The 15,457-nt window shown below is 50.7% G+C and overlaps 1 protein-coding gene across 1 annotated transcript in view; it reads right to left on the minus strand.

The window, feature by feature from the left end:
• The window catches only part of TNFRSF1A (TNF receptor superfamily member 1A), a 48,809-nt gene extending 35,984 nt beyond the window's left edge, over window positions 1-12,825 (minus strand). Inside the window, exons 1-2 of the mRNA XM_088480921.1 lie at window positions 12,462-12,825; window positions 4,693-4,900 (exon numbers count right to left, since the gene is read on the minus strand). Of these exons, the coding sequence (XP_088337047.1) occupies window positions 4,693-4,900; window positions 12,462-12,482 (229 nt within the window). The 5' untranslated portion in view covers window positions 12,483-12,825. The remainder of the gene's footprint in view (window positions 1-4,692; window positions 4,901-12,461) is intronic.
• Between the last annotated feature and the right edge of the window lie 2,632 nt (window positions 12,826-15,457).

Consider the following 15,457-nt stretch of genomic DNA (forward strand, 5'->3'; position numbering starts at 1 on the left):
CTTGTTGAGTGCTTTGAGGTTGAGTATCGGACGATATGACCCATTGGGTTTCTGTACCAAAAATAGATTTGAATAGAAACCCTGGCCCCTCTGGGAGAATGGAACCGCCACTATAACTCCAGCCTGGAGCATAGTGTGCAATACCTTCCGCAGCTCCGTAGCCTTGTTCCGGTCTGATGGGAGACCCGTGGTGAAGAAGCGAGCCGGGGGTCTGTGCCGGAAGGAGAGGGCGTATCCGTGGGAAACCACCTCCAGAACCCAAGTGTCTGTCGTAGTGGTCGACCAACACTGGGCGAACTGTAGCAGGCGGCCTCCCACCCTGGGATCCCCCAAAGGGAGGCCCGGACCGTCAGGCCGCAGGCTTGTCATCTGGCTTGGGGGCCGGACGTCTGGTACTCCATGCCTGCTTCCGGGGCTTGACCGATTTCTTAGGGCCAGCCTGTCGAGGAAACGACTGTGGTTTGGGCCTGCCCTGGGCCCTAGATGACCGAAAGGACGATGGTCCCGAACCAGAAGGAGCAGCGGCCGACGGGAGATAGGCAGATTTGGCTGCCGCCAGCGTGGCCACAATCTTATCCAGATCCGGACCGAAGAGAACTTCTCCGGTAAACGGCAACGCTTCCAGACCTTTCTTGGAATCTGCGTCCGCCTTCCAGGATCGCAGCCACAAGGTGCGACGAGCAGCTACCGCTGCTGAAGAAATTCTAGACACCAGAGTACTAATGTCTAGAGCCGCCTCGTTGATGTAGGTGGCCGAATCACGGAGATTGCCAATCAACTCCGCCTGATCGGCCGGACAGTCGGATTCAAAAGAAGCCTCTAATGAATCCGCCCAGCGCTCCATCGCTCTGGCAACCCAGCAAATGGCCATAGCCGGCCGTGCTGCCCCCCCTGCAAGGGAATAAGCGGACTTCAGGCAGATTTCTACCTTGCGGTCCGTAGCATCCTTAAGGGAGGACATGGATGGCATCGGCAATGTGGCACTACGGACAAGACGGGTCACGTGAGAATCCACCTGTGTAGGGGATTCCCACTTAGCAAAATAATTATCCGCGAACGGATAAGCCACCGCCAGGCGTCTCTGCGGCTGGTATCTTTTGCCAGGTTGTTTCCACGCCTCCTCTAAATGGTCCACCAACTGACCCGAAAGAGGAAAGACTGTGGCATCGCCCTTCACATCTTTGAAAAAGGCATACTTAGATTTAGCCGCTGGGGGAACTTCGTCCTCAATCACCAAGGCTGTGCGGACCGCCCGAATAAGTCCAGGAATATATACTTTGGACTTAGCATCAGCGTCCTTAGTATGGAGAGGTTCCTGATCGTAAGGATCTAGAATCTCCCCATCATCAGACGTCCCTTCGTCATCCTCATAAGGAGCGGACAGAGACGCCACCGGCCTTTTATGAGACCGCATCACAGACTCCCCTTGCAACACATCCGACAAGTGCTGTACAGAACTTGTCAGGGAGTTAACCCACGCTGGCTCCTGAGAACCCGGGAGCGGGGAAATAGGGAGACTGTGGGGTACCACCAATTGTCGTGGGAACCCCTGCATGGGTGACGACACCACAGACTGCTGGGACAAACCCATCGGAGTAAACGCGGGCTGCGGAGCTAACTGGCCCACTAAAGCTGTTAACGCCTGAGCGAAACAAGCCCAGGGCGGCTCCTGTACCGGTGCTGTAACCGTAATAGGCCGCGCCATGGACAAACACTGCCGGCAAAGGCCCTCCGCGCTACCCTCCCCCTCCGCTAACGGTACTTTGCACGTGGTACACTGTAGCCGGAGGGGAAAATCACTTTCAGACATGATGGCACCACGTATGTGACCTCTCTCACCAATTAAGTATTAAATAGGCGAGAGACCACCCTGCAGCACCGCACCGCAAGGGCTTTAGCAGAAAGAACAGGGACAGTAATAAAGCTGACAGTTTAGAGAAGAAAAGATTACAGGCAGCAGCGCTAGCACAGTCACATACAATGCAGAAAAATAACAATTCCTGCACTAACAGCGCTGATCACTCAACTACACAGACACAGGGCCTGGTAGGACACAGCGCTGCATACACAGACCTGACCACAGCGGAGGAGAGGTATGCGGGGGGACCCAGACCACGATGCTTCCGTCCAGCGCTTCCAGCAGCGTTCACCATGCGTTCTGGAGAAGATGGCCGCCGAGGAGCAGAGAGGAGGCTGGCCTGGGGGAGGAGCGCTGCCACAGGACCAGTCGGCAGCATGCAGAGAGGGCTGTGTGCAGCGGGGGAGGCGCCGGCTGTGAGACAGGGAAGGCGCGCTCCCCTGGCATGCATTTAACCCCTGGGACGCCGCAGCGCTACCGCTCTGCTGCGGTCCGCTGTCCCAGGGGGTAGTGGAAGCGCAGGTTGGTCGCCTGGCTCCACGCTGCAGCCAGTCCCCAGGGAGCCCCCTGCCTGGGGACTTAGGACCATGTGATCAGCGGGGACCCACCGCGGGACCCCGCTGCTTACCTCTGTCCCCCTTGAATCCGGCCATGGTCCGGAGCATCTGGGGTCACCGCTAGCTGTGACCCCAGACGCCCACCAGCATCCCCGGATCAGTACCGGCGTTCTGGTACCGGCGGGGTGTAGGGAAGACAGCATGGACGTCAGGACTGACTGTCCATGCTGTTCATCCAGATGTGCAGCCACAGCTGCATGAAGAATAAGCTTCAGGGGCTCTTCTAGCCCCCACTCCAACAGGTGCACCCGACTCCGGCCGGGCACCAAACTAAACTGAGGTGCCTTGGCCCGGGGGCGGGGTATAGGAGGGGGACCTAGTGCATCCTGGGAGGCTGAAAGCTTAACTCTTTGGTGCCCTGCGACTGACGTCACACCTATACCCCAAGGTATCCTGTGGATACCCTATGGACCCTGAAGTAGAAATTATAGTTGGGAGCTGATTGGCTGGCACCTTATCACTTTTCACTCTGTCTCCTAACACTGCTTAGTAAATACTAATAGAACCCTTAACCCACAATATCTAGGTTTAATTGTAGACAGTACATTGGCACCCACCCGTGGGCCCGTTACAGGATGTGTTACAGTAATTGGATTTGCGAACTGCACAGTATATAAAGGCCCTCATTCAGAGCCGTTCGCTATTTGCGTTCGTTCGTTCAAAAACAAGGGGTGGCTATGCAAATGATCCGTTCGCACATTGCAGTCTGTTCACACCTCTAAGTCTGAACGAGCGAGCAAAACATATTTGATAAAAACGCCCCCTGGCCGCTCGCACCATACGTCATGTCCGCTATTTATTAGATTAATCGAGTACATCGAACAGGATATGAACTGCTCGCTATTCTTGTGGTTGGTTTTTTCAACCGCTATTTTGCGAGCAGTTCTGAGTTGAAAAAAAACAAGTGACGTGGTCATTGACGCTGCTGTATTAATTATGCACACCCATAAAACGCCCGTTTTGACCTTTAAGCACGACTGCGAACGGATCTCCACTCCCCGTTTTCAAGCACCTTCCCCTGTTACCACCCACATACGCCTCATTCTGTCACTCAAAATAGCAGGCACTCGCTATATTGCGTAGAAATGATTTTCGGCCGCACTGACCGGTTCGCGCATGCGTACTAAAAACCGTACGCATGCGCAGATATGCGAACATCGCTCGGAACGAGCGTACTGCCGCTAGCGAGTGGCTCTGAATGAGGGCCAAAGACTTTTAAATGTCAGCATTTATTTGCAGACAATAACCCATTTTCAGAATCGTTTATCACATCACTGCTCTGAAGACGACTTGTAGTAATATTACATTCTATACGTTATACATCATATCTGTTGATCCAGGAACAAAAAAAAACGCTTTAGCGGACCATAGACTTCAAGGTAGTGCATCCGACCAATGTCGTGGTTTAGAAGAGGTGCGACAGTCCGATAATTGGAGTAAGAGGTGCGACAGTCCGATAATTGCATGCGCAGAAGGACACCAGAGTGACTTCTGGGTTTTAAACCCAGAAGTCACTCTGTCCGAAGCCATTACCGCGGGATATACCAAGAATATCGCAAAGGACAGCTCTCCTGATAAGAGCTGTCCTTTGCGATATTCTTGGTACATCCTGCGGTAATGATCCGCGGAATGTACGTGAAGTCAGGGAGGGATGTACCACATCGCGGAAGCGATGCTTAGTACATGCTGTCCTTAGTGATGGCCTCTATGAAAATTGATGGTTGACCCATCGATGGCTGAGTGCTGCGCATGCGCAGACCTAGAACATCAGGCTGCCGTCACCGATGGTGCGACACTGGTGGCCCACCATCGATGGCAAAAACACTTGTCATCGGCCATAGATCATCGGCGACCGTCTCTAATCGGAGTCACTGCAGGATGTATGAATTAATCTCCATTCATTGCCTGGAGTTGGTTAAACAATGTGGTCAGGAGGATCAGACAGGTTTGAACAACAAACAATATGATCCAGGATGTTTTCATAAATTTGACCAATTATTGTTGAAATCCATACAATGAGCTACAGTATAATTGTTCAGAACAGTTATCGGCTGATCAGACCGATTATCGTTCAGTGCACGGCCAGCTTTAGGATAGGATGGACTCGCAAGTAGCCATACAATGTCAGCCCAATATCTACTTCTGATGAAACATTTACGTCCATTTATGTACTGTAGACCAAATAGAAATGCAAGCTCTGTTGTCAAACATACTCACCCGCCAGACATAGGTTGCAGCAGTAATTCTTTTTTTTAAGATAGTATTCATCATCCTTGCAAGATATTGTGCCGTTTCCTCCCTGCGCTCTCTTGTGTCTGCGAAGTGGTGCGCTAAAGCCCACGGGTGCACCCTTAACCAGCAAAGCGGCTTCTATGGGTATATCGAAAGCCTGATATATGCTGGGGAAGACCCAGATGAAAGAGACCTGCAAAACAAAAATAACAATAATGAGTTTAATTATACTTACCAGCTCTCCCTCATTGTCAGGGAGGCTCCCTGAAATAGTAGCAGTCTCCCTGATTGCACCTTACCCCCATTATGAAGCTATTATATATATATATATATATATATGGAAGACTTTTCGCCTAGGGAGAAAGTCAATGCAATGTAATAGGCGTAAAAGTTTTGCCTATGAATAGCAGGCAGAAGAGAGTGCAGAATTGGGATTTTGGGGTGCAACATTGCGGGAACCCCCGTGCAGCCTTCAGACAGTCCCCCAAAGGTAAACTGCGTCAAAATAAAAAAAATAAAAAAAAAATTAAGGACACCTCAAAAAAAATTCACTTTGAATTTGGTGGCAAAAAAAAAAAAATGTTTGGGAACAAAGATGAAAACTAGCGAACTTGACTCTGGGGGGTCCCCTAAGTATGCCCCATGTGTTTTTTTACATTGCAGGGGCTTGCGGCAGGTGGATTTTTCACTTTTTTTTAACTTAACTTTTAAATATGCTGACCCCCATTTTCAAGTACCCCAAATTTGCTGGGCTAAGTTATTTTCTGCAAAAAATACTCCTGAATACTATTCTGCACCACTTATACAAAAACGTTATTTAGCAGCTATTGAGCCCGTTTAAAAACACCAAATACCTTCAGCAAGCGAAATCGGGGGGGGGGGGGGGGGGGGCGGTACCATAGCTAACCCCCATGTCAGAGCATCTTTTGGGGGGTGTCAGGCTGATTTCCCCAAATCTGACAGTACTTTCCGCCTGTTCAAGTTTCGCCGGGTCCCGTTTTCGCCTACTTTCAAATTGAATACGGCGATACGCAGGCACGCGTGCGATACTTTTCCGCCTGCAAAACAGGCGAAAAGTCCAGGAGGCGGAAAAGTATCGCAGGTCTGCTCAAATTAAATACGGCTCTTAGTCATTTTGCAAAGGATTTTGGCTTCAGCTGAATCCTTTTCCCAACATAAAAATCAAACTAACAAGACTTTGTGCAGAAATCCTCCCATGTGTCCAAAGGATACATATAGTGGCCACCAAGGGTGTAGTTACAGTAGGTGCAGATAGTGCGGCTGCTACGGACCCAGGTCGCCTCTGGGGACCGGCCCCCACCCTGCACCGAATTACACTGCCACCTCCTGAGTCCCGGCTTTTCTATTCTCACCAGAGAGCTGCTGCAGGGCATCTGGGCCCAGAGCTGATCCAAGCTACAGCCGTCTCTAGCTGCTGCCTGCATGCATTGTGATGTCACAGTGCAGGTCGCAGCCCTATATAAAGGATGCCCAGCTACTGGCAGCCATTTTGTGGCTATAGCCGTCTCTAACTGCTGCCTGCATGCATTGTGATGTCACAGTGCAGATCACAACCCTATACAAAGGATGCCCAGCTACTGGCAGCCATTTTGTGGCTATAGCCGTCTCTAGCTGCTGCCTGCATGCATTGTGATGTCACAGTGCAGATCACAGCCCTATATAAAGGATGCCCAGCTACTGGCAGCCATTTTGTGGCTATAGCCATCTCTAGCTGCTGCCTGCATGCATTGTGATGTCACAGTGCAGATCACAGCCCTATAGAAAGAATGCCCAGCTACTGGCAGCCATTTTGTGGTTATAGCCATCTCTAGCTGCTGCCTGCATGCATTGTGATGTCACAGTGCAGGTCACAGCCCTATATAAAGGATGCCCAGCTACTGGCAGCCATTTTGTGGCTATAGCCATCTCTAGCTGCTGCCTGCGTGCATTGTGATGTCACAGTTCTGGTCACAGCCCTATATAAAGGATGCTCAGCTACTGGCAGCCATTTTGTGGTGACATTTTGTCCTACATTGGTTCTCTCTGTGTAGTTCCTGCTTTATTCAAGCAACTTTGGATAACGACTACTGATATGGACTTTGGATTACATCTTCCAATAAGGTCCTGATTAGCAACATCTTCGCAAAAAGAATCTGAATAACATCTTCAGGTAAGGACTATATAACAAGTTTTCACCTGTCACCCTGACCCCTACAGACACCTCCCTCCATTTTATCTCCAGTTTTTAATTTAGAAACAATGTATAAAGCAAATTATTCATCTCATATGACGCTGAATGACCCCTGGGATCCAACTCCAGACCAGACTGCTGGCACAATCCTACTGGAGATCTGGACGCAGATTCAACACCCAATATAGGCCTCCACACCTGTCCAATTTTGCAGCAGATTTCATATCTGCATCTGCTGAAATGATCTACTGAAGGTATTGTGTCACCGTACACACACTTCCACTCTTTAGCAGACCAACTGCCACTCACAGGCAAGGGCGTAGCTACAGTAGGTGGAGATAGTGCGGCTGCTACAGGGCCCAGGCCACCTCAGGGGCCTGTCCTTCTCCCTGCATCGAGTTACACTGCCATCTCCTGTGCCCCAGCTTTTCTATTGTCGCCCGAGTGTTGCTGTGGGGCATCTGCTGTAACTGGCCCAGCCGCCTCCACCTCCATCTCTCCTCTTTGCCTGTTTTACTAGTGAATAATAGTCATGTTATATCATAGACATTAAAGGTGCATACACACGTAACGATTTTGTAACCAACGATTTTCTGTCAGATTTTCCCTTGAAAAAGTGAACGATTTTTTTGAAGTGTAATGAATGATTTTTTGAACGCTGAACGAATACTGGGCCTGATTCAGACACGCTCGCAAGTGGGTCGATGGTGGCCCAGTGTGCATGCCACCATTGACCCACATGCGCGAGACCCGGATAGCGACGGGCAAGCCGTCGCTCTGGGTCTCGCAACAAAGGGGGTCGTGCTGTCGATGTTGAGTGACAGCACGCCCCCTTTGGTGGGCGGGCCGGGAGAGTGGCTGCCCAAACGGAGGCGTTCCCATGTGAACGCCTCCATCTGGGGCAGGCCCCACTGACATCACGAGTGATGTCAGTGGGAGAGATTTCGGCTCTGTTAGAGCCGAAATCTCTCTGGGGCTTGCGGCGATGAGACCCTACCACAAGGGTCTCGTGGCAAGCCCGATGGTCGCGATGGTCTTGACCATTGCGAACATCTTCCTGGCCGCTCGCTATAGCTGTGGGTTGGCGGCTGCCTGGAGGCTTGCCTGCCTTTCCGGGGGACTGGGAGGCTCGCGGCCAAATCGGGAAAGTAGGCAAATATTTAATGTGAGCTATCAATCTGCTTCCATCTCTTTGCTGGGACAGGCTTTTATCGGAGCCTGTGTCCCGGCCCAGAGAATATCGGTCAACTCCTATGAAAATCAACATTTTCACGTTGAGAATTTAGGCGAAAATGATTTGTCACACCCGCATTAAAAATGCGGATTGTGATAAATCTGGCCCAAAGTGACAGCAATACATACTGACATTATACTTTACCTTTAATTTAAAAATTAAAAAAACATTTGTTTGTTTGTTTTTCTTCTTAGTTTTAATCAGACCCCCTCTTTAAAAAATATTTAATAAATAATTACATGCACTTAGTAAGATCAGAGTGACATCTTGAACAACAGAAGTTGTATTGTGCAATTCTCTATATTTACATAGTTAGAACATACAAATACATTTAATTGTACTGTTCACATACTTGCCGACAATCAGCTTCCTCCTTCCGGGAAGGAGCTGATTGTCGGCTAACGGCGGGGGGGCGTGTCCAGGCAGTTGTGACACATTGGTGGCGGAGCAGCACGATCGCCTCATCATGGCCCCGCCCCCTCTTCACAATGCAGTTATTTTCGGCATTGTGAAGCAGGGTGCGTGAATCGCGTCACCGGCCCCCTTGCTGCGGAGATTTCGAGTTTATTCTGAGGGGAGTTCGGGAGGGTTGGTGGAAATCGGGAGGCTTGCCTTGCCTTTCCGGGGGAGCTGGGAGCGGCACCCGATATTCGGGAGGCTCTCGGCCAAATCGGGAGGGTAGGCAAGCCTGACTGTACAGTGGTACTGTACAGGTGAGTCACGTAATGGCTTAGACTAAATAATACTTGCCTACTTTCTATACACCCCTTCCTCCTATTGGAGAGTCCTGTGTGGGGCGACCCTATCTAGTGTGGCGTGGTGCTGAATTCCCATTATCGTGGTACCCCCTCCCCCCACACACTGTTTAAAGCTGTGGTTTGTGACATTTTACAGTGGGAGGTGGGATCATTGGTGGGGCTAGGGTGATGCAGCTCAATGCGAAACCCATCATCTAACGGATGCCCACTTCACTTGGGAAACGGGCGACACCGGGAAAGTAATTGACCATCCGGGAGAGTTGACGAGTATGGAATAAATATGGCTGGGAGGGGGGGAGGTTTAGGAGAGAGACGAAGTGTAGAAATGTCATCTCATAGTCTGTGCTAGATGAATAAAAGTTAGGAGCTGATTGGTTGCCTTGTGCAGCTTCTCCATTCTCTCTCTCTCCCCTTGGGCTCTATTCACCATCAGTGTCTATAAAAGTAGGTGAAAATGAACATTTTCACCTGCTAGAAATTTAAATTTCATCAAAAAGGTAACGCGGGAGAAATCACAGATGTCTCCTGCTTGTCTGGCCGCTGTCCCCATGCACTAGTATGGGGAGCTAAATTTATCAAGCTCCGAAAAACACAATATTTTTCGGAGCTTGACTGCAGGAGCATTCGCCATCTTCAGATCCCTCCGCCCCTCTACGGCTCCTTCCGCCGGGGCTTTCGTGCGCAGTCACGTAGGCGCACTGGTTTCACTGCTCGAAAAGGAGCAGTAAAAAGACTCGGGGAGACTGCTGATTTTCAGATCAGCTGTCTCCGCTCTGGAGCAGTGATGAATTGCTCTGGCGCTCGCGTCGAGTAGAAATGTTCATTATGGGAGCCCGATAATTAACATAATGAATAGAGCCCCTTGAGAGTTAAATCTGGCATACAGGAGAATTTTGTAAACTAGAACTATTCAATTGTCTATGGATGCAGAAAAGATCATTGTGGGGTATTTTTCACACCTTCTAAAAAGTTGAAGCAGAGGTGTTGCCAATATCAACCAATAGGATTCTAGCTGCCAGTAATCTAGTACAGTATATAAAATGACTCTAGAATCTGATTGGTTGTCTCTCTTAGAAGGTTTGGTAAACATGTCCTAATAGTTAAATACGGAATACGTTCAGTATCCCGGCTCAGGGGATGCCCGTACTTAGAATACCGGTGCCGGAATCCCGACACCTGTCAGAATCTCAGTGCCGGCATCCCAAAGGTAAGTAGCTGGGTTGGCGGAGGGCTAGAAGTTAGGGTTAGACACTAGAGCGAGCGTTAGGGTTAGGCACTAGGGGGAGAGGTTAGGTTCAGGCACCGGGGAGAGAGTGTTAGGGTTAGGGTAGGGAGTAGGGGAGGGTTAGGATCCCTACCGACAGGTGTCGGTATCCTAACCCAGTCGGATCCTGGCATCGGGATTTTAACTGCCGGGATCCCAAATGCTGGCATCTCATGCCCATCCCTTTAAATACAACCTAAGGAGATTGCGCTCCTCATTAATTGCAGTTTTGCAAAACTGTGGCATGAAGGTCAATGGTCAGGTGCAATCACTAGAAGCCACTCACTTTGCTAGGAAAGCTATTGTGGGTTAAACTAATATGGATGAGAATGCTGCTTCTCAATTCACCAGGAGCTGGTACATTGAGGCACGAGGCACAGCTTTGCAAAATAACTTTCCGTGACCAAGGCACTTGCTGGTGGGGGAGGACATAGCACAAACCCTGCAGTGTGTAGCTCCAGCCTGTGACTGTGCAACTTCCCGTAACAGAAACTTCTTTCCTAATCCAGGAAACGTGATCGTGTTCTCCTATTGCTGTGTGAGGGGAACTGCTGGTAGCTGGCAGAAAGTCGCACCATAACTCCCCCCACTCACTACACCCAGGAACAAAGTTACATCATATCACAATTACCAGTGCAATATGCTGCACTGGACCCAGCTCACTTGCTAAACACAATATAATAGAATAGAATTTGTGTACATGATCTATAGACCTGAAATGTCCTATAATCGCAAAGGACGGCTCTTTTCAGAGCACCGGTATGTGTGCGGTAAGTGGCGGGATGTATCGCATCCATAATGCAATGCTTTATACATCCTGCTCATGAACACATACTGTAAATGACATAACAGCACAAATCACTATTTATGCCTGTGCACAAAACCATTGCTCAGGCAGAGAATATGACATAGGGGGAGATGTACTAACGGCGAAAATGCGGTAAAACCCCCGAAAATTCAGTTTTCGGGGGTTTTACCGCATTCCCTGTATGTATTAAGCGATGCATTCTGCTGTTTCGCGTCACTAGGTAACGCCACCTACAGGTGGCATTACCCAGTAGAAGCCTATGGGCTTCTTAACGCGACGCTCCTGGCTGGGAGTGATCCAATCGGATCCCTCCCATGAGCCCCCGCGGCCCGCTGCCTTCTGCGCATGGGTGTTCAACCCGGAAGTCTCTCTGCCCGGTAGCATCGCAAAGGATAGCTCTCATCGAGAGAGCTGTCCTTTGCGAAATCCTTAGTGCATACCGCGGTAATGAATTGCGGTGTTTACGCGAAGTCAGGGTGAATGTTCAGCATCGTGGAAGCGGACCATTGTGCCTTATAATAACCAATGCAGGGAAATGATACTAATCCCATTTGAATGTATATATCTGTTTTTTTTCTTTTATATAACAGCTACATAATGGGAGTAAGGTGCAATCAGGGAGATTACTAGACTCTTCAGGGAGTCGGGGAGATTGCTACTATTTCAGGGAGTCTCTCTGATAATCAGGGAGAGTTAGCGGGATTTTTATATGTAGAGAGACAGAGATAGCGACATATATACAGTAGCAGCATATTCATCAAGGTGAATGGGTCCATTATACCATTGCTGTAATCAGGGGCGTAACTAGGTATTTGAAGGCCCAACAGCAAAAGTTAGTAAGGGCCCCTATGTACCACCCAATGGTGAAAAATGTATACAACACATGTAACTTTGACAAGGAAGATGGCCCCCCTCAGTTCTGGGCCCCATAATAGCTGCACCCCTAGCACCCATGGTAGTTACACCCATGTCTGTAATGCCGGAGACATCTCCTGGATACAGCACAGTCCTGATGTCTTACGCTTCCTCATACTCCAATATGCTACAAAAACTGAAAATTGAGATGGCGTCAGCCTATTGAGCCCCGCTCCCTCCTATTGGAAGGAGATTCGGATCACGGCGAGGGATCTATGCCACTGCCTCTGCCAGCCCTAGCAGTGCGCATACGTGACCTAAAGGAGCTGGCACTGCCAGGAGGAACCAGGCACTTTAAACATTTGCCTCTACTAATTAGTGGTCCTAGAGCACAGGGGAATTGCTTCAGTAGCCATCGCAAATCACGGCAATTCAGATCCACAATTTGCGTTGGATCATCGAGAGAGAGAGAGAGAGAGAGAGAGAGAGAGAGAGAGAGAGATGTGTATATAGGATAGAGAGTTTTTGTCTTTTAATGTACATATTTGTCCGACTTCAGTGGAAACAATTCTAAAAGTAACAAGAGGAGTAACAAGTGTAAACCTGCACATAGCACCACAGCAGTGACAGGTTGGATTACTCACCACAAGAATGAGTCCAGTCATTTTTCAGGTCCACCTGGTAATTGTTATTTCCACCGCACAGTTGGAAAGACGATCTGACACATTTCTCCTGAGATTGCTGGAAGCCGATTAGTCCGGGCACAGCCTTTTGAGCTGTCTGCCTGCCATTGGTGCCTCAAGGGTTAATCACGCTCTTGACATGTCTGCGTTTGTGATATGGTGCCGGTTCCTTTGCACAATGTCAAACTTCAGATCTGCCAGATCCCCTCTGTTCTCCTTAATGCTCCTTTTCTTGTCGGTCTCCCTTGTGACAGTCTCTCCCTGTCTCTCTCTATCCCAGGCTATCAGAAGTCTGTAGAGAAGCTCAGGAAGTGACTGCACTGGGAGGGAGTCACCAGGTGAGGGGGTGGAGAGGCTGAGCGAGGAGAGGCAGGGGAGAGGGGAGAGGCTGAGAGAGGCAGGGGAGAGGCTGAGAGAGAGGTTTTTGCATAGTTATGTAAAGTATTAGAATAAAAATGCAACAAGGCCACTTCCTGCTGCTCCTGAAACTGATGATCCTGAATAGGGAGAGATGGAGCAGACAGAAGTAGAAAGACAATAGACAAAAGGAATCAAGCTGATTTCTGTGGTAAGTTGAAATATACAGTATCACAATGAGGGGTGGGCACATTGGCGTATCTATAATGGGTTCAGGGTGTGCGGTGCCATGCGCCCCTGGGTCCAGGGGTGCCCACCATGGACTGGCTGGCAACTTTTAGCCTGGGGGCAAATGCATGCAGGTGGCCCTGGCAGAGGAGTAGCGTGTAGCCAGGGTGCCTGAAGAATATGCGCGCTACGGCGCCCCCCCCCTCAAGTGTTCCAGGGAGGAGGCGGGTCCATATGCAATTAAGGTAAAAATAAAGATTAGGGGCAGCCCCCTGTCGTAGTGCCAATATGTAGTGCCCCCGTGTGCCTCAGGAGAGAACACCCTTATGCAGGCCTCCAGTAGTGCACCCAGTAGTGATCCCCCCATGCAGTGCCCCTTGTGCCCCAGTAGTAAGCCCCTTATATAGTGCCCCCAGTAGTGGTCCCCTCTGTGCAGTGCCCCTTGTGCCCCCAGTAGTAAGCCCCTTGTATAGTGCCCCTAATAGTGGTACCCCCTATGCAGTGCCCCTTATATAGTGCCCCCAGTAGCAGTCCACCCCCCATGCAGTGCCCCCAAAGTGGTAACCCTTATGCAATGCCCCTTAAATAGTGGCCCCAATTGTAGTCTCCCCCCTATGCAGTACCCCCAGTATTGCCCTTTATATAGAGCCCCCAGCAGTGGTCCCTCGATGCAGTGCCCCCAGTGGTAGTCCCCTCCCCCTATGTAGTGCCCCTAGTAGTAGTCCCTTCCCCCCTATGCAGTGACCCTAGTAGTAGTCCCCTCCCCTTGTAGTGCCCCTAGTAGTAGTCCCCCCCTTTGTAGTGCCCCCAGTAGTAGTAGTACTCCCCTTGTAGTGCCCCCAGTAGTAGTAGCCCCCCCTTGTAGTGCCCCCAGTAGTAGTAGTCCCCCCCTGTAGTGCCCCCAGTAGTAGTCCCCCTTGTAGTGTCCCCAGTAGTAGTAGTCCCCCCTTGTAGTGCCCCCAGTAGTAGTAGTAGTAGTCCCCTTATAGTGCCCCCAGTAGTAGTAGTCCCCAGTAGTAGTAGTCCCCTCCCCATTGTAGTGCCCCCAGTAGTAGTAGTCCCCACTTGTAGTGCCCCCAGTAGTAGTAGTCCCCCCCCTTGTAGTGCCCCCAGTAGTAGTAGTCCCCAGTAGTTGTAGTCCCCCACCCCCCTTGTAGTGCCCCCAGTTGTAGTAGTCCCCCCCTTTGTAGTGCCCCCAGTAGTAGTAGTCCCCCCCTTTGTAGTGCCCCCAGTAGTGCCAGACACCCCCCCAGTAGACACACGTAATATAAAAAACAAAATAAAAAAAAACACTTACCTGAATCCGCGCTCCCGCCGCCGCCATCTGCTCCTCCGTCTGTCCTCCCGGGCCGGGCCGCTCTGCATTATGGGAGAGACGTCATATGACGTCATGATGCCTCTCCCATTACCCACTGCAGGAGTCGGAAGATGGAGCGCTCCCGCAGTGGGTGCAGCAGCAGCTAATGAGAGTCTGACAGCTGTGTGTTTGTCACTTGTGTAGCGCTGACCGAACTCCGTCCGGTCAGCGCAATACACGCGATGCGGTCTGTGTCACAGTAACACAGACTGCCCCAGCCCGCGGCCCGCATGACGCCGCGCCCCGGGGGGCACATGGCACCCTGCCCCCCGGCCCAGCCCGCCACTGGTGCCCACACTGCATCAATGTCTAATTATTATCTCCCCCGGAGTCTCCCGTTGGCACTGCAGTAGCAGTGCAAATAACTGGGAGAATGGAGCTGCGGCCATTTTTCCGGAGATACTGTATGCGCATGCGCAGGAGAGGCGTCTCCAGGACCATGAAGCAGGTGCCATGTTACCGGAGACCTGCACAGAGTCTGCTGCACCACAGAGAGAACTCTGTTTATGGACCCCCTCCTTTATTACACCATGCTTCCGGGTGGAAGCAGCCAGGTCGGCATAGCAGGGGGGCGTGGCTGGCATAGGGGGTGTGGCTGAATACAGTGGCGTGGTCACGTGATCATGTCATTTTGACCCTGCCCCCATTACACAATGCAGAGATTATCCGCATTGTGAAGCAGGGGACGGGGTAATGATAACTGCGGAGGGTCTGTGGGGAGGCTTGTCTGCCTTTTCGGGGGGCTTGGTGAGGCACCTGATTTTTGTGAGGCTCCCGGATGAATCTGGAGGGTAGGCAAGTATGTATTACACCACCTCTGGGCAGAGGTGCAGGGGGAGGTACTAATTACCCAGTCCCAGGCTTGCTGAAAGGTACCACCCCCCCTCTTACATCACAGTAGCCCAGCACACACTGCTGGGCTGCTCTGGAAGACTGCTCGGGGTTGCTAAGGAATAGCCGCAGCAGAAACCTATGCCTATTGGGGGGAGCAATCATGCTGTCGGGCTGAGGGGCT

This window comes from Taudactylus pleione, unplaced genomic scaffold (assembly GCF_031769625.1).
Source record: "Taudactylus pleione unplaced genomic scaffold, aTauple2 ptg000258l, whole genome shotgun sequence".
NCBI lineage: Eukaryota > Metazoa > Chordata > Amphibia > Anura > Myobatrachidae > Taudactylus > Taudactylus pleione.